The sequence below is a fragment of the Chaetodon auriga genome, chromosome 2 (genome assembly GCF_051107435.1).
Source record: "Chaetodon auriga isolate fChaAug3 chromosome 2, fChaAug3.hap1, whole genome shotgun sequence".
NCBI lineage: Eukaryota > Metazoa > Chordata > Actinopteri > Chaetodontiformes > Chaetodontidae > Chaetodon > Chaetodon auriga.
The window spans coordinates 28,138,651-28,164,458 of NC_135075.1; the positions used below are offsets into that span (position 1 = coordinate 28,138,651).

A 25,808-nucleotide genomic window follows, 5' to 3' on the forward strand; every position below is an offset into this window, starting at 1 on the left:
CACTACAGGCCAGTGCGAAGGTCAAAATAAGCATAATTTAATCAGTGAAGGAAATCTCCTCCTTCAGCACCGCTGTCACAGACAGGATCTCTCCAGTCTGACGCTCAGTGCTCTCCTGTGGTTTGTGATGCATTTGATGGGGTGTCATTTTTTATGGTGAGCCCACTTTCCCTCAGTCTGTCTCTGCTACTCTGCTTATAGTTTTATATATTTCCTTATTTTCCAAAGCTTTGATCCCGGAGAACAGTCGTGGTTTTGTTGCTTTCCATCAAAAGTGGAAGTACAGACGTAGAAGAAATAACGGTGGCAAACAGAAAAGACAGCAAAGACGCGCAGCGAAGGTCCCTTTGGTGGAGTACAGCATGCATCCACCTTAGACCACTAGGCCACAGGGACCCCCACCCCCCCGGGATAAATCGCTGATTGCAGCCACATCCCTTTTTGTCCTTAATCCCGATGTGGCTGGCAGAATTCCAGTCCTGTCTATGGAAACTGGTGTCTGATTTCTGGTGCAGGAAGAACGAAGTCTTTTGATTCTGACGGGTCGTCACTAAAACTCGAAATGATGTTGAAACAGTTTCTCCACTTCAGCCAACATGTTTTCATCCCAGTTTGTCAGACACCGACGCCGCTTTGTCGCGCTCCTCTGCACCTCAGTCCCTGTAAAGTGGTTGCTGCAGTGAAACACTCGCATTTTGGTTAGTTTTAGGGTTCGCCACCAAAACTACTCAGTGCTCGGTGGATTGGTTTACAGTGGAGTTAGCTGAGAGATGCTAAAGGGTAGTTTGTGCATCTGTATTAGATGGAGCGGCGGTTTTGATGCCCTGGAAATGAGACCGATGTTTTTAACCTCAGCTGCAGTTGTGGGAAATAAAGTGTTAAGACTTGAATTATCATGTCATCAAGTGAAATATCCCAGCTTGATTTCAGCGCGACTCTGCCGGCCCAAACAGAGACCTAAATAACTCAAGATAGGCTTGAAATACATGATGCAAAACATCAGCTCAAAGTGCTCAAGTGTTAAAAAAACAAAGCCGAACAAGCTGCCGAACATGGGCCGCAACTGGCTCATATTTGGTCTTTAAGCTCACCGAGCTACGACAATCTTAATGTTACATACATGAACATATTCACCTGCATTTACAGTTTTCATCTGAATTTCATTTCATTTACCTGATGCTGATTTACACTGAGTTCTGGAGGCATAAGCCTACAACTCCTGGGATTACAAGCCACAAAAATTGGGTCAGAATGCACTTTTAATGCTTGTGAGTCCCGGTGAACAACCTGACCAACCACATAAAAACGTTTGTAGTTGTAAAACACACTTCCTAATCCTAATCTTGCCCTGCGTCTGGATTTACAAGCATCCAAATCTGCTTTACTCTCAGTCCAGCAGGCCGATGTGCACTATTGTGGTAAGAACAGTCACAAGTCATTCTCGTCTTTGGCAGCATCTATGAAACATTTAAGGTCTGCATGAAGTCACGGATATCTCATAAAGTATTATTTTTGTCTGTTAAAGCCTGTCAACGACCGGAAAACCCTCCACAGCCACTGAAAAACACATTTGTTGTTCGTTACTTGGACTCAAATGAAACTGCTTCACTTCACACTGCAGCATCAAGAAGCTCCGTGTGAGAGATACCAGCAGAAGATAAATTACTGCATCTAACAGAATGACATGCTTCAGTCTGCAGGCAGTGAGAGTCTGTACAATTACTTCACCACGGCTCAGACATGTCAAGATGACCGCTAAAAAAAGATCGAGCCCAGACAGAAACGCAGATATTTTCACTTTTCACTGCACTTTCACTCTCACCAGAGTCAAGCAGAATAACAAACACACGTTTAATTTAACAAAGAATTAACACTAAAACACAGTTTTAGGGTGTGTGTGTGTGTGTGTGTGTGTGTGTGTGTGTGTGTGTGTGTAACCCGCTGTCACCTCTCGTCACCGGTGGTGAACTGAAGCAGAGCAGAGTTACATAACTGATACAGCAGGTGGATAATGGCGGGAGACAAGTCAACCGCCGTGCTTCTCAGCGACCCTTTCATGGCGCTGATGGGATATTATCTCCGTTCAATTCAATCCAGTTCAACACGCTTCATCTGCAGCGCAGTGAAAGGCAATCTTCCCAGGCAATCAAGATAAAAGATTAAAATTTAGAGGAGCGACAGTTTTTCTTATTTACAACATTTCTTCACTGATTGTCTCCAACACTGCTTCCCACATAACATTAGATTTCTCGGTGTCTCTGTCCGTCTTTCTGTTTCTGTGCTTTAAGTTGTAGTCGGCGTTATTATTCGCTCTGCCGGTCGGAAAGTCCCAAAAATGTCAGGAAACTTAACTGCACGTGTGCCATTTTTGGGACACAGCTGAGAAAACTCTGCTGGCGTCAGCGTTGGGTTTTCAGGTAAAGCAGGATTAGCTCTCAGTCAGCGGTGACGCAAGCAACCTTTAATGACTAATTCAGGTTAAGAGAGGAGAAAAACATTCGTGACCAGTCAGATTTCCCGTCATCAAACTGGTTTCACACCTGTTCTCACTGCATTCAGATTTAAGTGGAGCTTCTGTACTTCCTCACTTCAGACACCTTTTCATGGGTCTCTGCTCTTCCTCGCTGATAATTTCTCTTCTGCCTTTTTCTCACATCAGAATCTATTTGTGTCCAATTTAGGATTACTTGTTACTTAAAAGTAAGATAAGATTTTATCTATTCCACACCGGAGAATTCACTCAAGGTGCCCTAAGATTTACATGAACCTGCATGAGTGCAAAATGTGAATTTGCTATTACTTTCAAACTGTGAAGAAAATATACATTACTGCACGTTATTAATGTTTTCTGGTATTCTTTATTGTATCATGTCTACATAAATGAGTAAAATGGGCCTATATTGTGAATTATTCACCAAAATATGAGGAAAAATCCTTCAAACGGTGTTCATACTTCATACTCGAGCCATTTAAATTTCATGCAGTGAATTAAAGCCACTATCTTGTAGAATTTAATTGCATCTTCCAAATTATTCTCATGGCATGAGCTTCTTTCTTGTAGAACAACGAGATAATCCCTCTCTGTGTGCTGCACTCATGGTGAGCAGTCCACAGCAGCTACAGGTAATGACCCCGAAACACCGTTTTTTACGGGTGGAAGGAGACAGATGTTCCGACAGCCAGCAGCTGCTTGGAAAGCCAAGCCGCACCACTTTTTCCCTCTGTGACCAGCTGTTGTTGTTTATTTGTTTCCACATGTTTGGGATCTTAAGTCTGGTCCGGTCACATAAAATCTGGTTGCTCAGTGTGTCAGAGGAATTGCAAAGTGTTTCCGTCCACTCTGTCAGCCTGATTTCTCCCCTTTCTGTCACCACAACTCTGCTCCATGACAGCTAGTCCTCTGAGTGTCCCATAAAGGTCAAACATCTGCAACGAATTATTTCATTATAATATCGTAGTACTGGTTTTTTAAACACTCTAAATCTGATGTGTTAAAACATGAGCACGAGCATCTCAAAGACAGAACAGAAGTAAAATCCCACTCCACTCGAAAATAGGCTACTGTGTTTGTAACGAAGTAGTTCACAGCGTGTGATGGCGAGCGCCCACTGTGATGTAGCACAAAAAGTGTCTGATGTGACTCACAAAAGTTGTGATGTAGCAATCAGAGAGCCAGGACTCATTAGTTTGTCTCCCAGCAGAGAGAAATTAATGAAAGCAGAACAGACACAAAAATAGCTGCTCCCCATTCAGCCAACCGATCTGGCCAACACACTGACTGACGGACAGACAGGCCGACCGAGAAGGTAGGTCACACCTTGTGGCCTAAATTAGTGAAAACACGGAGATACAGGACTTCTATAGAAACACACAACATGCTCTGAACAGCTTTGCAGCTTTGACACAAATAAGCTAAATGTCTAAAAGCTACACAATATAACCCAGTGTTCAAGCTTATGTTATGCAGATCATCCACCATAAATGAGCAGTAAACATGGTGTCTGTATGGGTTATTGTGACAGTCTGTGCTCCTGTTAGCTGAGGCAACAAACTCAGCTACCTGCAGAACCATTTAACAAAATGATGACATAAAATGCTAATGTTTTTGACCTGCTAATGCTAGCTCCTACAGGTGCATTCGCTGCTGTGTGAATCTAATGTGTTTTTAATAATTGAGCTGTAAGCTCGCTAACAACAAAGCGGTGAGATGGAAAGTAGTTCAAAAGGCTTTGCGATTAAGTCAAAATATACAGACTTCACCTGGTGGACTTCTGTCTGATTCAAGCTGTCTCGGTCTCCACTGTGATATTATGACAATTTGTGGCATCTTAAGTGTTCACATTTTTGTTGCATAATGCAATTGCAGTGCTGGTGACGATTGTGCATTTGGGCTGTTAGCATCATTAAATAACCAGCTAGCGTAAATCATACAATGCATCTGTGGATTCTTAGTCTTTCCTTTTCTTGATTGTTCACACAGTCGCCTCTTTTGCAATCGACATTGTGCTTTAATTACAATATTCCTGGTCTTTGGCGGACATTGATTTTATTGGTTTTTACCTTATCCCCATTTCTTGTTAGCTTGTTAGCGAAGCTTGTCTCTTCTGGTCAGATTCTAGTAATGAAATCAGCTGAACAGCAGACAATAGGAAAAAAAATCCAATAAACCTTTAACACCCCTGACCATAAACAGATCCTGATTTATGTGTTGTCTGGTCTACTTAAGCAATCAATGACATTTACATCAATCAACTTGTGACTCACACCTTAGTCACAATAGAGTCTAATAACACCCTCCCTCAGACACGCTTGGTGAGAGGAAGAAAGGGGGGAAGACGAAGAGGTGTGAAATGAATTTGAATCTCACGTGTTGGGAAAGATGCACAGATTGAGGTGTTGGATGACAAAGACGTCAGCTGCGTTTTAGATCTCCCTCTCTGAGGAAATGGAGAGTGAAAGCACGGCCATTTCTATATTTAGTCCACCTCTCTACATAAACAATTACCCCCATCCGAGCCAACATTTGGTGCAGGATTATATATAAACCTCCTAACAGCACTGCAAACAGAGCCACTTCTAGCACAGTGGGGGGGTTACATGGTGCGAATCAAACAAGTCCTAACCCTCTCTCTGTATAACCATACGATGAACCGTGGCATCACACAAGCTCCCTTCTCTCTGCTCACAACGCCTTCTCTCTCCAAACCCTTTATAAAGTTTCCAAACTCTCAACTTCACACACATCTGAGGCTCTGTTTGCCTCCCATGCCACGCTGAGAGCTCGTGACGTATCCCCGAGCCCACCCACCCTCCCTCCCCTACCTCCACTCTGAGGTTTGTCGCAAAAGCTAATGAAGGCAGTCAGGGCACATCTCCTCTGGGTGGCACAGGAAAAAAAGGAGGAGATAAAACGTCATGATACGTTTTAGCTTGGCCTAATTTCACACGCCCGGTCTTTGGGAGAAGAAGCAAACGTCTAAAAATGATCCTCGGTGTGAAGATACAGAATACCGTGTAGACGTCGCTCTGCCTAAATTTTACTGTACAGATTACAGCCACCGTGAAAGACCTCTTCCTCACATTTCCCATGCTGCTATCTATTAGTTCTGCAGACAAGTTTTGGACATTTTTTATCTGTCATCTCTCAAACCAGCTTTCCTTGTATCATCATGGGCTAAAACTTTTTATCCATCCCATTCCTGAGTCAAAAAGAAGCAACACCGTGCACAGCGCTGCACATCCGAACCTCCATGCATGAATAAATGGTTCAATAAAATAGATGTACTGTGATATGCAGTGAGTGAAATTGCTCCGTCGCCATCAGCCCATTCATTACAGAAAGAGAGAAAATCTGGCATAAGGTGCTTGTCAGAGCAAAAGAGAGGAGAAGGAGGATCCTGGGAGGCACTGAAAGAGTTGCATCTATTTGAAAAATGACTTTCCCTGCGAGGCGCTACAGTCGATGACGAGCGATGACTAAGACTGGAGATGAATGAGAAGCTGCTTTTTGAAACCTCTTGGCACCACAAACGACAGGCAAAGCAGAACGTCGCCGGCCGGAAGAGTCGGAGCTAATTACTTTATTGGTAGATAAGCAATTTTTAACCTTTCTCCAAATGAAAGGTTTTGCTGAGTACACGGTGCTATTTTTGAACACCTGGGGGCTACTGTACCAATTACAGACTCGAACAGTTGGCAGAGAGCAGCCAGGGTTTAAATGCCTTGCTCAAGGACACATCAAATTAGACGTTCCAAGCTGGTTTTATGCTTGAAACTGAACAGTGGACGTGGAAGCCAGTGGACAACAGTGACATATCGTTTTCATATGTTACACAGCAACAAGATACAAACTGCCAGCAGCTGCACTCATAAACCAGTGGGGAGGTGTACACGGCAGCGGAAGAGGAGTGACATACTGTTTTCATGTGCCAAACGCTGTCTGAGCAGCACAAACACTCCACCAATCACAGCAGTGTGCAGGTGGACAGCAGCGCAGTGGCGTATGACAGTCAGCAGTGAGATAAATCTATACAATAAGCATCAGTGCATGCTGGGGAGAAGTGTTTATGACAGTGGAACATGGATGTGATGGCACCGTCAATCAACATACATGTAGAACAAGACTGGCCCACTTCTTATACTGGAGTTTCACTGTGTGTGTGACTGCGGGGTCATACATAGTTTGTCACAGTTTGGGGACTCGTCTTCCTTGTGGGGACAAAACTCAAGTCCACGTAATGTAAATCATTATATTTCAGGGTGGAGACTCCAGTAAGTGTTAGGGTTAGCCGAGTAGTGTGTATGGTTATGGTTTGGGTAAGTCTCCAGAAAATGAATGTAATTCTATGTGTGTGTCTCTGTGTGTGTGTGTGTGTGTGTGTGTGTGTGTGTGTGTGTGTGTGTGCATGTACAGATTGCCATCACTTGATCATTTTTCCTCCTCCCTGCCCCTGAAAATTTCCCTGGTAAATTGAAGTGGATAGCTTCCATCGTCTCCACTCAGGGTAAATGGAGTTTCACGGTGACCTGCGGGAGAGTTATTGATCGGGCCTGCAGCTGCCAATACTCTGGTTAAACCTTTGTATTGATTATACATTTCTGTCATAAAAATCTTCATTTGTCATGGGTTCGTTAACGACCTTTTAACCTGCTGCACTGAGTTTGACCTGATGCGCTGTCGCTTAAAAACACACACGGTGTTAAGACTGATCATATATGGACACAAAAGATGGCTTCTCATCTGTTTTGTGAAGGTTATGGCTCTTATATTAAAAACAAAATGAAAATCGTTAACTAGAAGAGCTACATTTAAAGTCAAAGAGTTTAAAGTCATGCTAGCAGCTCGGCAGCACTTGCTCAATGAAAATGCTAACATGCTGATGTTGAGCGGCCTTAATGTTTACACCATTTAAATATACTGTGTTAGCATGCTAACATTAGCTAGGTAGCACTAAACACAAGGCACAGCTGAGGCTGATGGAACATTGTTTGGTCATAAATTAAAGTACCGAACATCATTCTGAGCTGATGGGTCATTTTTCAATAAACCTTGAAGGTGACATGAATGTTTGAGGCGAATTTTCATGACAGTTCATTCAACAGTTGTTGAGAGATTTGATTCAATTGCACTGGATGAGTGAAAACTTTGTCAGACAATGGCCAAATGTAGATATTTCAGTTTTGAACAAAGTGGTTGACAAACTTTATGTTTTTATCATTAAAAAATCAGAACAACAGTAAGGAGTGTGGTGGTGTGGGCTCAGATAGGACCACCTGATTTTCACTTATATTGTTGCACTTCCTGCTGACCAGTGCAGGTCGATAAAGGCTAAATTACCTAATGTGCTTTTAATCTCCTTAAGTCAGTCTCTATTAGGTCAGCTAAACATTTAAAGGGTGAAATATAAATGTAACCACAGGTTGAGAGCCAGCTGTGAATTTGAGCCTCAGTCAGACGTTTACCTCCCTCCCTGAAACCCCCTCTGGGATCTGTTCAGTGTGGTGGCAGCAGGGAGGATCTGAGGACGCTGACGTCAGGATGTTTATACATTATTTACTCACACAGGCTTAAATATCTCCAGTGCATGTCATTTCCATGCAAACTGGGGCTCCTTATTGCTTTGATATAAATACACCAGGAGGTTGTGGTCTGGTGCATCGATTTTATCGGGTTTGAGGAGCAAACGCTGATACTTCTGGCAAAAAGGGTGGTTACACACCGATAGAGAGACGGTGTGAGACAGACAGAGAGAAGAAAAAGAGGGAGGCACGAAATCTGTCAAGACACAAAAGAGGAGACAGAATTAAAAATAACGAGACAGAGTGTGAGCGACAGGAACGAGAGAGAGAGGAGATAAAGATAGAAAGAGATGAAATGAGAGGCTGACAGCATCACCGAGGAGCGGTAATAAAAGAGAGGACGAGCGGGAGATCACACATTTCTGCTCCTCCAAACGTTAAGCACTGTGTCGCTGAAGCAAGACAACACGCCGATAAACTATTAGAGTTAAAACGCCGATATTTATCTTCACTGTGGGACAGACGAGAGCCTGTAAAATAAACTAAAGCAGCCTTAAAAATGTAGTTTATAACAAAGTAGAGAAGTTGCATCAGCATTTAACTGAATCCTCAACCAGAAATGTTTCAAAGAACAATCTGAGGTACTCTGAGAATAAAATGTGAAAAGGAGTTTAAAGCTGCATCACAATATTTTCTACCTTCAGTTATTATCTACATAATATCAAATTCATCTGTTCTTGAATCAAAATACAACTTCTTTTCCAACCTGGGCTCGATGTTTACACAGTTATTCCCATCAGTTATGATTGTATTTTGTACAGTAAATGTTATTTTATGAGAGCTGAGGTAGACTTCATAGGAGGACTCGATATCAGTCTGCACGTCGTATCCAGCACAGGCAGGTCCAGGCCATGTTTTTCCTAGCTTAGCATTGGGGCTTGAAGCAGTGGATTATGACCGGCAGAACTCCAAATCTAACAGAAAATGCACCTTCAGGCAGTTCTTAAGCTGTGCTCTTAATGTGTACTTATCTCGGAAGCCAGTTACCAATCCATCCAACGCTAATCTGGCTTTTGTTCAGACTTTTAAAAACTCTGTTAGGAAACATTGTTGGACAAGAAATAGTTCCAATGCATAAACAACAATATCTCACTTTCTGACTATAAACATGTTAGTGGCTTTATGAGGCTGCACTGAGGCGCAGCAGGCTTGAGCTGAACGATAACGTCAGCATGCTAACATGCTCAGAATGTTTTCCAGCTTAGTGTAGTGTGTTAGCATGCTAATAGCAGTAAACACAAAGTGCAGCTGAGGTCATTAACTTTGCAGGTATTCAGTCATAAACTCAGTGCTGCATTAAATAAAGATCATCCTGAAGGAGAGATAAACGTCCTCGTATGATTTAGATCCATCCAGATACATCCGGAGATATTTCACAGCAGCTTCCTTCAGCTTTCAGTCTTCTTGCTAAGATAAGCTAAAAGTACCGGAGCTGCAGTGAACGCACATAAAAGTTTTCCTATCAGACTAATGCGTGACACGTTCTGCAAATCAGCTCAACTAACACATCTTTCCGTTGCAGTCCCTAAAGTTTCAGAGACTAAGTGACATACTGAAAGGATCCTGCTGAAATCCATTTAACCGAACACAAAAACCAGCGCTTGCCGTTTGCGTCCTCATTCTCTCGCTTTTCTTGGGATCAATGACTGGACAGTTTTACTGTGTTGCTGCAGGGAGAACAAATCACTTTAAGGGGGACCAATTCTGTTGGTGCCTCCGATGAAATAAATTTAAGATGATTTTGGCTGGATCTTTGACCACACACAAACACACACACGCACACACACGAAAAGCACTTGTGTTAGCACTCACACACACACACACACACACACACACACACACACACACACACACAACAGAGTCCTCGATCCTCTATTACAGCTGGCACTGTGGGGATTTCTTCCTGCCAAGGTCTGTATTGAGATGGCAGGGACGCATGGACGACTAAGTGGTCCAAAATGGAAGAAGAGGCTCCAACAAGGACTTTTTAAAATGAGAAAAATGTCTGAGCAAGGACTTTTGGAGATGAGCAGACTACTCTGAAGACTCAGTTATAACAAGGACTTGATGAAATGAGTAAAGGACTCTAAAAGACAAGTAAATACTGACACTAAAGGCTGTTTTTAAGGACAAACCCCAACTCCCACTTGACTTTCGCACATTTTCTTTTTTTTTTACAAGCCATAACCATCACTGAATTTCTTTTCAAAGTTTATTTAGTTGAGCCATCCTCCCTCTGAGTGCTCTGTACACTCTGATGGCCCAACAGCTGTTAGGCTTTAAAATTTTTATTGTATCAGATGACAACACGTCGTGTTGCTTTGGCTGTGATTCGTGATAATTCACCCTGTGCGCCACTGGAAGAGTCCCCCTAAAACGATTCCCCACATTTGAAAAACAGGACGCACTGATGAAGAATGGCTCGTATTTAAGTCAGAGCCAACGTCAGAATCAGGAGGACTTTGTCGGTTTGAGGTTCACATGTGGAAGACGCAAACACTAAAAATCTGATTGATAAAACAGACTCAGAAAGAAGAGTACTGAGTTTTTTAGCACTCTGAAGCATTTTGCATTGTAAAAAGTCCATTTTAGAGAAAAGTAGGTTGCTATTTCTATCGTTAAGTCCTCCAAATTTAGCAACACAATGCCTCGTTTGTCGAAATATTCAGAGCAAGCATTGAAATGTTTTGTGCTACGGTTAAGGTTTCGGGTTGGTCCCAATAATAACCACGCTTTAGGAACAGGAAACAAACAGCGGTCGTGTTGGCCAAACCATCCGCTTCAGCCGCCTCATAATCACATCACCTGACTTCTTCTTCTGCTCCCGACGGACAAGACTCCCAATTCCTATGACCGCTTGATCCCTTTGTCCCTTTAACGTGAGCAAACTCTGCTGATTTGCTGTCGTTTTTCTTGATTGTATTTTTGTGAAATGCATTGATTTAAACGTTGGAGCGCATTTTTTTTCCTACACAACCAAAAATCTAACTTTAACAAGGTGTGAGTCCATTTTTAGAGCTCAAAAAATGATAATGTCTTGCAGTTTAGAACAGATGTACAACATGTTGGATTGATAAGAGACGTCTGTTCCTGTCCTGACAAAATGAATGAGCTGTGTGTGTGTGAGCTGTATAAAACTTTGAAACATCAACACTGAGCTGAGAGAGAACGTGGCAACACTCCTGAGGCCGATAACAAGTTAGTGAGTGTATCTTTAAACAAAGTAGCGATGGCAAATCTCGAGCTCTTGAACGCCCCCCGAACGCTCGTAAGCACAGTGAGCAACAAACAGCATCTTGCCAGATAATGACTGCATGAGGCAGCGGTCGGCAATAAAGTGCTGCATGTGGAGAAAAGTGGCTGTTTTACAGCTCGGCCGTCGGTTCAGTCGGTACAGCTTTATGCCTGTCCATAAAGACACCTTTACAGCAATTCTGTCTGTCCTCGCGTTCATTTAATTAACGTACTGAAGTTACCGGAAATGTTATCACAGCATGCAGGTGTCATTAGAGATTTTGTAACTCTATTAACTGTTAATGCACTTTTCGACGTCGTAATCACATCAAGAAATTACACCGAAAATTAAATTAGAGCACCTTCGCATTCAATTATTTCGCAGCTATGCAGCAAAGAGAAGAAACGCCTGATGATTCTCTAGTTTGAGGTCCATGAAAAGGTATCAGAAGTGTGATGTCAGCAAATGAAAACTACAACTCTGATTCCACGCTCTTTAAAAGGTGAATAAAAACAGGTGTTCCTGAGTCCATGCAGTAACATCCTCTATCCAATCATGTGTTCACCAAGTGGTGAACCACCCTCCATCCTCGACTGAGCCTTTCCATGATGCCCCTTTAACACCCAATCATGATCACCTGTTACCAATGAACCTGTTTACCTGTGGAATGTTCCAAACAGGTGTTTTAGGAGCATATATTTACAAAAATCAATGAAGCTGATGAGGAAAAACATTGAATAAATCGTCTTTGTACTGTTTTTAATTGAATACATGTCAAAAAGGATTAGCAAGTTATCACAGTCATCGGGGTTTTATAAAAGATTTATTGGTAATCACATCAGATACTTACACAGACTCAATGTCATTAAAGCTTTTCTGTGTCAACAACTTAACCTAATAAGCAACATGTCACCAAAGAGTGAAACCAGAGTGCAAGAGAAGTTCACACGGTCATCTTCGCTGCTCTGTCATGAAAGGGAACGAAAGTTAAAGCTGAACGATGTGAATTCGCTCCCTTTGATTTAGCAGCAGTGCACCGGTGAAACAAGAGGTGGAGGAAAGGTGTGGTTGTGAGAGATTACGCATGGTCTTTGATGCTGTCACGGCTTTGAGCACAAATTATTGCATCAAAAAGCGCAAGCATATGTGAGAAACTCAAATTTCATACCAATAAGTGTGTTCACAGTGTCTGGAATTCAACCCTATCTATTACAAATCAGATTTACATACTGGAAGGAAGCATGACATCCTGACGTTGCACAAATGTCACAGGGAGCAGGCTGAGGCTGATGACTGGGAATGAAGAGCGCCGGACTCTGACACGAGAGACCGGTCCAGTATTGGTCCGTATAATGTGTTAACAGTGAGCCTGAGAGGTGCTGGTAGCAGATTTTGTCACCTCTGGGCAGAGCCAGGCTAGCTGTTTCCACCTGTTTCCAGTCTTTGTGCTAAGCTAAGGTAGCCACCTGTGAGCAGTATCTTCATATTTAAAGGAGAGATATGGTATCAATCGTCCCCTAACTCTCCACCGGGAAGCAAATAAGAGTGTTTCACAAAGTGTCAGATGATTCCTTTAAGATAAGAGAAAAGTTTTACTTAAATATTGAAACAGTCATCACATCCTGTCTCGCGCTTCAGGTCAGCAACGACTCCAACCAACACCTCCATCTTTTCCGTTAACCAACATGACCTTGATCGGAACACTCAGTGTCAATGTTTCTGTATATGAATAAAGTTTTTTGAAGAGAAGGATGCTGGAAATGGAAATACTTGAATCAAATAGAGCCGTTGTTAACATAATTAATTCCATCTGTGCTTTCACTACTATGAAAAGTCCAAACGTCTGCTGTAAAAAGGGCCCGTTTTGCTGCATAAGTAAGCAATAAAAATGACCGCCAGGGCAATGAAAATAAAAACTAAGATGCTGTAAACTGTATAGATTTCATTATGAGCGTAACCCTGAGAGAGAAGAGGAGAGAGGAGTGTAAGGAGAGATAAGTAGAAGCAATGAGGACGAGAGAGAGAGAGAGAGAGAGAGAGAGAGAGAGAGAACAGGAGGTGAAGGAAAAGGCAGACAATTAGAAGTGATGAGGGGTGAAGACTGAAGAGGAGGCGCACAGTAGGAGAGACTGACAGGAGGGGACACAAAGAGGAGGAGTGGAGAGGAAAATGGAAGAAGAAATCAACAGAGTGAAGAAGATGGGAGAGAGAGGCAGAGGAGGGATGAAAGAAGCAAGGAAATAGAGATATGTGAAGAGGCAGCAGGAGAGGAGGGGAGTAAAAGGTTTAAGTGAAACAAAGAAGGAGAGAAAAGGCTCAAACAGGCCTTTTCAGGTCGTTTTTTCCCTCCTCTTGACTAATATTTCTATTTCACCGCTAACAGACGCTTGTATCAGCAGAGTTTACAAGCTGCCGGAGCAGGAAGGGAGGGTTTAACCTGTCATCACAAACAATGGGAGGTGGCTGTCAAAGCTCGACGGATCAACACATTCAGATTGCCTCTCCGTGATTTCCTGTCATTAACGCACAAAGCATGGCTGCGGCATCAAGAATGAAATCACTCTGGTTTATTATGTAACGTGTGCTTGAAGAGGCTCCGTGGAGCTCGTCTCATGTGGCTTTGTCTGCACTTGAAGCCCACATGACAACTTGACTTCCTGCTCTCCGTCTGGCACAAAGCAGCCTGTCAGGCCAGTCGGCCCACTGGAAGGCCATCATTCAGGTTTCTGTCTTCCTCCTCCATTTTCCGCCTCCTTCCCTCCTCCATCTTCAAGTCCTTTCTCCACCGCCTCCATCTCTTCCTCGCGTCTGCTGCGCACCTCTGTGCGGATCTCCATGTGGTCGTCATCATCGCAGGAGGGAAATGAGTTCTTTGCAGCAGGCGGAGGGTGTAGCAGTGAAGTGCAGGGAAATGGCCACATGTGTTGCTGTGCTCTTTAATTGGTGGCCTATCACGCTGTTACCAGTTTATTATTGGGTTTATTATTAAGGTCTGTTCAGGTCCATATATTTTGGGTCGGGTCTAAATATCCTCAGGTCTGCTTCAATGGTGGAATGAAATGAAGTACATTTACTGTACCAAAGTACAAATGTGAGGTACTTTCCTTTTCATGGAACTTTCTACTTTTACTCCACTACATTTCAGAGTGAAATATTGTACTTTTTCCTCTACAACTCTTTCCTCTACAGTGATTTTCTCAGCAGTCCTTGTAGTCCACTGCAGTCTGTTGTTGTCCTATTTGGTGTCAGACCAGATTATTCCTGTCTAGAACTGGATCAGCAGCTGTTGAGGCAGGTTGAACTTCCTGAGCTGATGCAGGAGGTGCGTCGTCTGTTGCGCTTTCGAGATGATTGAGGCTGTGTTTGAAGTCCACCTCAGGTCCTTGGAGGCAGCGGATCCCAGAAACCTGAAGGTCTGCACAGTGGAAACAGGTAGTTGCGGATGGAGACAGGGGTAGCATTGAGAGGCTTCTCCTGAAGTCCACTATCGTCCACAGTTCAAGGTTGATCTGACTGCACCAGAGGACCGACCAGCTGTTCGACCTCCCGTCTCTATGCAGACTTCAGAAGTTTAACAGACGGGTCTCCTGAGGTGCCGTCGGTGTAGAGGGAGAAGAGCTGGAGGGAGAGGACACATCCCTGAGGGGCTCCAGTGCTGATGGTCCAGGTGCCATCTGCTGCTTCCTGTCTACCAGAAGTTTGTTAAGCGCTGACAGGTGGAGGCTGGCACAGTGCGGTGGGTGAAGTACTTTTATCTTTAAAACTTTAAGTCCATTAAGTACTTTTACTTAAGAAAAGGAACTGATTACCTCCTCCACTGCTGCTCCGTTCTGGTCTTGTCTGACTGTCCTCGTGTCCCTCACAGATCGGATCCCTTTTCTTTTAAAGTTCATCTACGTATGTCTGGTTTGGGTGGATTTTTCCATTGGGTTGTTTCACATCCGGTCCAACATTTTTGACGTGGCGACCGAGAAAATCACACTCCAGCAGTTTTAGTTTTACGCTAATTAATCAAAGTGAAAAATGTGGTTTGATATCAGCCTGAATGCCCTTCAGGGCTTCTGGTTTCATCCAGAACAAGCTGAACTTTACATCTCTGTGCTCTCACGGCTCTTGAGTTCTCTGTCTGTTGATAGTGTATTTCTAATGATTCACACCTCTCGAACATGTGGTGCAGCTTTTCTCCATCAGTCTACATCCACTGCATTGAAACAAGAGCGGCCATTGTTCCTGCATTAGACTGCAACGCACTGAAGAGCACCTCCCCTGCTCCCATATTGCTCGGTATAACAAATGAACACCTGCAGCCTTCACCTCCTCCTCCCTATAGAATAGACCTCCTTTCCTGGCAGTCCATTTTGTACTCCTGACTTTTCTGGGTCATCTCTCCAGCTCAGAAGCACACCAGAGACCTCGCGCCTCCTCTCGGTCTCCCCTCTTTCTCCTCTATAACTCATGTGTTTGACGTCGGCTCCATGCATCTCTCTGCCTCATTTTCAGTATCACACATTACTGTAACCACACTGGCAGCACTCCTGCAGGTGTAAATCTTTTCACTGCAATTTTTTAATTTATACTTTCATTAAAAACGCAACTTCGCAGCGTTCCGAGATTTACTTTGACTTGGAAACCTCTATTTTTATGTTTCTCTCCTTTTGTCCTTCCTGTGCTTGGCCTCCATGTGACTCGACAGCAGGAATGAGGAGATGGAGTGATGATACAGTGGAGGGGAGGAGAGGAGGGAGGAAGGCATTGAGGGAAGGAGGAAGAGAGGATAAAAGATGAGGGTAATGAGCGAGGAGGGAAAAAGAGACCTAGTGAGCCATATTAATTTTTCACTTTTCTCCCTCTCTCCCCTGATGTTCTCTCACCTCCATCACTCTTCTCTCCTCCCTTCCTGTCCCTCCATCTCCCCCTCCATGCATGTGACCCCTGCTTGATATATGATTGATGCTCCTTCCTTCTCTCCATATCTACTCCTACCTGCCTCTCCTTTGCTTCATCCTCCCTCCACCTCTGCTCCAACATCCATCAAGCACCTTCCTCTCATCCTTCCTTCCTTCTCATCGCTCTTTTTCCATCTGTCCTCTGATTTGTTGAAGGCTAATGTTCCAGATCCTCCCACAATAAGTGACATCTCATTAACTTAGCTGCTGTTATGACGCCATAATACCTGCTGCAGGCTCATACTTCACATGTTTTGCAGACACGTTTGTTCATAAATTTCTGGAATACACTCAGAAACAGACATAACATGAATGTAAACCTATAAAGCACAACATTACCTCTAACCTGAATGTAATCCTAATCCCAATCTTCACCATAAACCAAAGATTTTGACCTAAAGAAGCTGCTTAAAGGAGCGAGGAGCTGAAAAAAATGAAATAAAAATTCTCACTTTGGAAGATTTTCCTCATTTTTCTCTTGTGAGAACATTTGGTCCCTACAAGCAGGAATTACAGCGGCACATACTCTCACACAAAGAAATATAGACTCAATTAGTCTCCCTGAGCAGCAGCAGCAGCAGCAGCGCCTGTTCTGTTTCCATATTAGAGATTTTTTTTCTCCAGCTGATTAATGGGAAGATCAGAATGAACAAGAACACGCCCGAGAGGAAAAAAAAATCCTCCCTAAAAAACATCACCATTATTTCTTTAAAAACTGATTTTGGCAACGTACCTTTGCTTCCTTTTTTGTATTTATGTTTTGTTATCAATGTCATGGAGCAGGTCGTTGCTAGAATTTGACTGTAGAAGAAAGTAAAAGGTGTAAAGTTCGCTAAGTACTAAATATGTTGCAAGTTGGCTAATGTCTATCAAAAATACACTGAGGTATACAGGTATCATTTTACATGAAAGTACTTGAATAGTTTAATTTTGTCAGACACTTTTTCTCTGCAGAATCTGATTTTATATGAAAAACACTGTTATTGTGCACAAAGGCTGAACAAGTCAGAAGCACATGAGAAAGATAAACCACATAAATCAACACAAGAAACAAAAAGTTCAGCGTGCCAACAAGGCAGCGTAGATAGAGAAAAGCAGGTACAGCCAGGGGGATACGGGAAGAAATACTCAGCAATTTTAATGATTAAATGCATCAATTTGTCCTACTGAGGAGAGAAAAGCCCAAAATCACAGTTTGCCTCAGGGGGTGGGGGGGTGTTATAATCTGTACAGCGTTTGACATCCACCGTCCTTAGACCCTCGATTCAGGTTAGGAAAAACCCTTCAAATAAAACACTGAATAATAAATGAGGCAACAGTTTGTCCCATAATTGAAGAAATTCATTATTGTAAAATGTTATTTCATCATTCATTTTCACAATAGCTGAATTTACTTTGTTATAATTTATCTCATTATAGATATTTTATTTCAAAATAATGAATTCAGGCTACTAGAGATGGCTGCAGCCTCTGAGTGGGTCAAATACTGGATCGGATCTCATAGAAGAGACATGAAGTTCAGTTTCTGAAGCAGCAAACAAGAATGTGATGTAGAAATGGTTTAGAGTAAAAGTCACGGATCATACAGCTGGAAAATCTCTGACTATATTCTCTGTCTCTACTTTCATGTCAAAAACAATAACTTCTGGACTGTATTTCATGACTGTCAACACTGAGACTTTTAGGGGGATTTCTCCTTTAAGATGAATCAGTGTTGGTTTATGTCACACAGGTGATGAGTCACTGAGTGAATATTACATTTTTCAGGTTTTACATTTACTCTGTAATGCAGGAGAATTACTGCTCAGTCTGTCACCAAGAGCAGTGAAGTCTGACACCTGAGCTGCTAGGAAGCACATATACTGTGTGTGTGTGTGTGTGTGTGTGTGTGTGTGTGTGTGTGTGTGTTCTGTCTGATGATCATCTGGGGGGACATGAGAACAGAGAGGAAAATAGCAAACAGTAAATCAGGTCAAAGAGAGAGATGTGTTGTTTCTACCAAGGAGACGGGAAAAAGTAAAATGTCCTGAACTCACCTCGCCTGCCTGCTGGTTTAAAGCAGGAAGGACAACCTCCCGTCTCAACACATACACAAAAAAAAAATCTCTGGACAGCACAAAACAACATAAAATAGTAGACAAACAGGTGCTTCTGAGTGGTCCCTGAATGCAGCGCGCACATAGAGCTTAATATCATGTCAATGAATAGATGCAGAGTGTCACGTTTTCCAGGAGAAAAACCAAATTTTTTTAGTTGAAATAAAAGACAAGTCATTGTGTCTAAGTCCTATGCTTTAACATTTGAACATGTTTTAGGACATTAGCCATTTAATGTGCAGCCAGCTGATGTATCTGACAACCTACAACATATAATCATTGAGCTGCAAAGCAACGACCTGCTGCTGAGAGCAGCTCTGTTCAAGACCCCCTGACCCAAACCTGGAAAAGCAGCCACGCAGAGGTTAGTGTGATAAATGTGTTCCCGGGTGTAAGGAAGGATGTAATGAAAATTAAAACGGCCCTTGATAGAAAAACAGCTCCCCGTCCCTGATTTAAAGGTTACTTACCTTTAAAGCTATAGCTACAGGTGTATGTCCACCTACAGCTGCAAGTAAGATAGTTTAATGATTGAGACAACAAATCAAGTCATGGCTGCCGGATGGTGTCACCTATAGAGTGTGTGGATCTTAATGTGTTTTTATAATAATATACGCTGTTCAGCCACAACATTAAAACCAGCAGATGGTTTTAATGTGTGTGGACCCCCAAAACAGCTCTGACTCATCAGGGCATGGACACCGGACCTGTGGGGGTCTCCTGTGGTCTGGCACCAGGGCGGCGGACCCTTTGAGTGCTGTGGGTTGCCAGGTTTGGCCTCCACAAATCAGACTTGTTCCAGCACATCCCACGCATATTCGATCAGGTTGATATCGAGTGAATTTGGAGGTCAGGTCAACGCCCTGAGCTCTTTGTCCTCGTCCTTGGCCATTCCTGTGCAGGCTTTGCAGCGTGGTGGGCTGTAATTCAGTATTCAGCTGTATTCAGCTGGACGAATTTGTAACTGGAGGCCACAGACGACTTAAACTGAGGGTACGATCGATCAAAACATCTCCTCAGCAGATTCTTGTAGATTTGCACCATCAGGCCGTATTCAGACCAAAGACTTCACAGCTTCCAAATTCATTGCCCGTTTTGGCCAATCAAACACGCTCAAGATGCAAGAAGAGCGAGCCTCTGCTGTGTTTGATAAACCCTCAAACTCATGGGTCTGTAACTCAAGCTGGACTTCCTGGATCATATTTCATCATTTCACTTGCACCTGGAACAACATGTTCACACCATCACAGCTCCTTTCTGACTCAAAGATGACTCATAACCACAAATCAACCACTAAGGTTTGTTGTAAATTCAATTTCCAGACACTAAACACACGTAAACAGAAGTTCAGCTGCAGTTTTTCAGGCAGGAAAAGTCGTCTCTGCTGCTCTGCTGCCGTGAGAACAGACTTCCTTCCTGTCCCGTCACTGAAGTGCGAAGGTGGAAAAATGAAACGCAGAGAGTGAGGGGAGCGGGAAAAGTGCGAAAACACGAAGGAGAGCGATTAAGACAATTTAAGGTGGAATGACAGAATTAACCTGCAAACAGGATTTTTAGACCGCGGAGTGAAAAGGTGGCAGAGAGAGAGAGGGAGAGCTTGGCAGAGAGACACTGAGACAAAAAGGGAGAGAGAGAGAATTAACCTCCAATCAGGCCTCTATTTAGCTGCAGTCAACCACAATCAGCAGCCATATTAGCATTTAATTAGACTGAGAGCCACAAACCACGGCCTGCCGCTCCGCTCTGATTACCTCACACACTGCTTTCATATCTGTGTGTGTGTGTGTGCGGAGACTTGTGTATGTGTGTGGGAATGTGTACCCAGAAGTGTGTAAAAGTGTGTCTAAGCATGGGAAGACCTACATTTCTGAATGCATGAGTGCTCATACAGATGTGTGTTCGCAAGAGTGTGTACGGTGAAGCTCGCTGCGGTGAATGGGCGTGTGTGTTGGGGTGTTTTTCGGCGGAGACGTCCGGAGGAGCAGGTTTAAATCTGTTCCCGAGTGTAAACAAATTATTCACACCTTCATACAGGTGATGTTCCCGGCACGGAGCCCTTCATCAGACGACTCGTGGTCGGCGTCAGGAAACACGCACACACACACTGGAAGCAGCTGACAGTGTGAATTAGCTTTAGCGAAGATCTTTATGCATCACGTGTGGTTTCGCCCTGAGACGTTCTAACATCCAGGAAATTTGATAAATATATAGACATGCTGTATGATAGCCAACCCAGCACCCCTCCACTCCCCTACTCCCCATTCCAGCAGCAATAGTACAAACACTGCATTTACTGTCCATATTGGCAACAGTATTTTTATAAGCTGTACATGTTGAACATGTACACAGACCAATTCAATGTTCTTTTTATGCAACCGCATTTCCCAAGAACAAGATATGGAGACGCTGCTGTTACAAGAAGCACAGCCTCTAAATGAGCTGCAAACATGTATTCAGTGCTCTTGTACAACAGTATTAGAAAATGTGGCGCCTGAAGAGCAGATGTTCTGCTACGGAAACACTCCCAGTGGATATCTGGACTACAAGCATCCTGGACGACGTCACAGGACATCTCTCATCATCAATGCTAGTATCTAATCCCTACAAGACCCACAAGACAAAAAATGCTTGATCGCAATAACAACATCCCAGATCATGTCACGAGCTCAGAGTGGTAATTAAGTGAGAGCATGCTGACCTCGAGTGTGACCCTGAAAACAGCATCGGGTGGCGTCTAATGAGCATCAGGCCTTATAGGACCAGGACTGCACCGCTTCCTGCTAACAGCCATGAATAAGAATAATATTTTAAAAAGTAATAATACTAAAAAGTGCATTACAGAGGACAGACACAGATGGGGAAGACATGCAGCAAAGGGTCCCGGTCTGATGTGGTCCAGGTGGTTGCTGTTCATTCCTGGTTGGACAACAGAGATTACGGAGCTGTTGACCTGTGGTTTGGGAGCACCTTAACCCAGAGGACACACAGTCCACAATGTTTGGGGGGATTAGCTCTGCTGGCACAGGTTCGATATTGACTTTGAGCAGAGTGATTAAAGGTGATTTTAGTCCTGTGCACCGCAGCGTTATCTGCGATCATTCCGGGCCACGCGCCCCCGCGAGAGCGCAGGACAAATAATCGGTGAACAGCGGCAATTTGTCACCGCTAATGTATGAGGAAACAAGTCGCAATCATTTTCATTGTTTTCTGCTCAAAGTCGTCCTTTTTCCAGCCCTGTGTCTCATTAAGAAGCAGATTTGTCAAACGCAATTAGTTTCCCACAACTGTGTGTGTGTGTGTGTGTGTGTGTGTGTGTGTGTGTGGCTGTGAAGCAGCAGGTGTGAACGGTGCACGAGGTGTCTCTAAAAATAAGCCGCTGTCTGGTGTTTTGGCCGGATGGTTTGGTTTGACCGAGCTGCTGCAAGTATTGGATTGGAAATAACTCTTATTTGCAATATAAAGAACTACAACATGTGCTTTCAGCCTCCTTGATCCTGTCAGCTGCTACAACAAGTTCAAAGTCTGCAGCTGCAGCCGCTTCTTCTCTCCTGTTGTTTTAATATTATCAAGATGTTGGTGATGCAACAGCAGCAATTTACAGTTAAAAACAATCAAATGGATGAAGATTTTTGATATTCCTCTGGCAGCCACACCCACGTGTTTCTAACAGGAAGCCTGTGGCCTTCTTAACACTAGCTAACACTCGCATTAACAGTTAAAACCTGCAAACACACAATCTTATAAAACCTGTCCTGTTTTTTTACTCTCGTGTACTTTCAGTCTACTTTTATCCTTTACTTCAATTTGGATGGAAAAGACAATCCAGTACTCCAGTTTTCCAGGCAGGATTAGTACAACAGGACATCAGGAGTAATGTAATGTAGCAATAATACCAGTTCAGAGCAAAGCGAATGACATCATCTGATGTCATCTGATGCATCCGATTTGAGGAAACACTCGATCCTTCCGACAATCTCATCATAGAAAACCTGACATAAACACACAGGTGTGTACAGGTGTGTGCGCACACATGCACGAGACATCAAACACACACTGTTAGTCTAATCTTACCAGAGTTTATGATGATATGATTTGATTCTGAATAAAATCTAAGTTTTAATAAGCCAAAGATAAAATGAAATCACATGCACGACACTTTTAAAGGGAATTATTAGAGGAGCCTTAAAAGTTGGAGACAAACTCACCAAAATTAACATATTGTGGAAAAGACATTAGAGTCTGTCAGTGGTGGAACGTAACTGAGTATATTTACTCAAGTACGAGACAAGTACAGATTTGAGTTGCTTGTACTTTAAGTATATCCAATTGTATGACACATTATACTTCTAACGCACCACATTTCACAGGGAAACATTGTACTTTTATTTAACAGCTATAGCTGGAGGATACTTTGATTTTACACACAAAGCATCTGATCACCTTCTGACAGATGATGCGTTGTCACAGACTAAAGGCCCCTCAGACCCTCACAGGTGTTTTCAGTTATGTGGCTGATTAGACCGGCTCAGGCTGGAGCTCTTCAGGGATTTACAGGAGGTCACCATGTACCGACAGGAACGAGAAAGTTGTAAATTGCTTTTCAACAAAACCAAAAGGAGAGCCTCTGAATTCAAAAAAAAAAAAAAAAAAAAGAGGAAAGTTTCTTATCTTGTTGCAAACAATAATAACTTGTCTGAACCCTGAAGCCTCTGTAATTTCACACTCTGAAGGCACCATTTTGCATAGTGTGTACTTTTACTTTTCATTTTTCTAATACCTACTCAGTTTTACTCAAGTAGAACTTTGAATGCAGGCTGTTTACACTGCAGTATTGTTACTTTTACTTCAGTAAAGCATCTGAGTACTGCTTCACTTTGTCTCAGAAGTCATATGGTTGTTTCATCTCTTTCAAAACCAACTCTACAGGTTGTGACTAAGTACTAAGTACTGAATGTGAAATTGACTGGCATCAAATGAAGACTCTGAGCTTCATCGCCTGTTTGTAATTCAACGAACTTTCAAGCGATTACAGGGTGAAATCACCTATATGCAACACACACATATATATATATACTGGACTCACACACACACACACACTCATGTACATGCCAACATTATCAAAGTGGACATCTGCCATTCAACCACCAGCCTGCTGACCTTTATGAGTCATGTCTGTGTTGCCAGAGTTAGCAGGGCTGCAAACGAGCAAATATTTTCACTATTATTTAACATGTTTGTCATCTGTCACATTCAAGACCAAGTGAATGTGTTTCAGCGCTGAATGGTGGTATCATTCTTTCACATAAACTGTGCAAAATACACAGAATATGACAATGCAGCCAAGATGAAACCGTGAGTAAACATAAACAGTGCATGCACATGTTGAGAGGTGATGCACTGAAAGAGCTTGTTCTGTGAGCCAGGGCAGATTTACGTAACACGTCGTCTCACATGTGGATGGAAACATCAGTTTTCCAGCAGACAGGTGACAAATAGCATGTGCCTCATGTCCTATGTTTTATGCATGACTCAATCAGTCTTATTGTGGCTGCATGTGTGTGTGTGTGTGTGTGTGTGCGTGTGTGTGTCATTCCCACTCACCCCCATCGTCTTCATCAAAGGAGTTCATGCAGGGGAAGTAGATGGCGAGGGCCTCGAAGGACGCCGACAGGCTGATGCGGCTCTGCGATCTTTCCATGTAGAGGCCCGCCGTCGGGCCCGGGTCGGCCGGCTTGGCCAAGCGCGGCTGGGCATTCTTCACGCGGAGTACGGCTCGCGGCGTCTTGGATGGCTGTCAGCTGCCCCCCACGGCAGATCCACCTCACCCCGAAAAGAAGAGTCCAGCAAGAACCCCGAGGAGCTCACACCGAGTAAGATCGGTGCAAAAACTTAGTCGCAGCAGAAGTTGACGTCAAAGAAAGATTTTGATGTTGCTCTTTCTCTGTTAGACAAAATGAAAGCTCCGCTGCTGTAAAATCATCCTGGTGAAGCAGGATATCTCTCTGCCGGTCGCTCACTTTGATGAGGTTCAGTGTTCTGATCAGTGATATCTTTGTCTATGCTGTTTCTTAACTGGACATCTGTCTGTGGTGGTGCGTGTAAGAGTTGAAACTCTCCCTTCCTGTCATTTCTGCTCTAGATTTTGGATTTTGCTTCACTTCTCAGGCAGAAGCCGGTGCACATCGTCCTGTTCATTCCTTTCGGTCCTCAGAAGTCCAGGTGGCGGTCTGACGGACTTATTGTTGCCTGAGTCTTTCCTGCTTCTCCACGCTGATAAAACCTGATCTTACTCAGTTTGTCTCACAAACTCCCTGAACTCTGCGCTCTGCATGTCAATCTAACATCCTCCTGCTTGTGCATTCACGGCTCGGATGCCTGGTCTTCCTCAGATCCCGACGAAGCAGGGAAGATGGGAGGAGACGCTGGCGGTAGAGGTGATGTTGACGCCCAGCTGGAAACGTGTTGCTTGCCGACTGAATCAAAGCTTTTCGTTTCTGTGGCCCGGCGTTGTCATTTCCTCGTGCTTTGACAGAGCAAAAGCTTTTCTGTCTTTCACTCAGATAAACTGACTTTCAGAAAGCCAGCTGATCGTCAGGAGCTGTTGCAAATCTGGTTCGTTTCCAAGCCCAGATCAGCTCGGAGAGCGTCAGTTGCAGCAACAATTGCAACTGGGGGCAATCTGTTGCTTCTGCTGTGATCTGAGCTGTATTGCAGTTAATGTTCTGCTCTAATGTTCTTAATGTTATGTTGCTGTGAGCGAGGTTTGCTGTCTTCTCTCCTCCGTCGGTTCCAGGTCTCTCCGTCGCCTTGCCGATGCTCCTCTGACTGTCTGCTCCTGAGACAGGAAAGGACAGAGAGAGAGCGAGAGACGGTGTGAGAGAAAGAGAGAGAGAGACTGAGAGAGAGAGAGAGAGAGAGAGAGAGAGAGGCTGTGTTGTTTAACAGCTTGTGTCTGACTGGACTCATTCACTGACGAGCTGCATGGAGAGCGAGAGAGCGAGGGAGGAGGGGGAGCAGAGGGGATGGAGAGCAGACTGTTGCTGGCAGCCCGACCAATCAGAATGTGGATGAGGGAATATGGGCGTGACTTGGGGACAGTGGAGGCAATGCAGGGTAGGATAAGTTAACAATGTCTCTCTCTCTCTCTCTCCATCCCCTCGTGTCTCTCGATGGTCAACAACCTTTTCCAAGCAAAGATCACCACAAATACGTGAATCAATCCAGAGAGATGTTCAAATGCAGAATGACGCCATCCTCTCTAATTTTTTGCATGCAGAATGTTTGATCAAGGTTACGATTTGTCAAGGTGAAACCAAAGAGAGACGACACAACCACAAATGACCATGAAAGAGATCTCAGGCTGCAGGTCAATGGCAGGATTTTGGATTGGCAGACCAGTATCACATCATGCTGTTTGCAACCATAATTACATTTTGTGACATAGCATGAGTT

At 43.6% G+C, this 25,808-nt stretch overlaps 1 protein-coding gene across 1 annotated transcript in view; it reads right to left on the reverse strand.

Annotated features, from left to right (window-relative positions):
- Window positions 1–25,327, reverse strand: part of rims4 (regulating synaptic membrane exocytosis 4) — a 51,735-nt gene extending 26,408 nt beyond the window's left edge. The window contains exon 1 of the mRNA XM_076745243.1: window positions 23,958–25,327. Coding sequence (XP_076601358.1) covers window positions 23,958–24,054 — 97 coding nt within the window. The 5' untranslated portion in view covers window positions 24,055–25,327. The remainder of the gene's footprint in view (window positions 1–23,957) is intronic.
- Window positions 25,328–25,808: the final 481 nt, after the last annotated feature.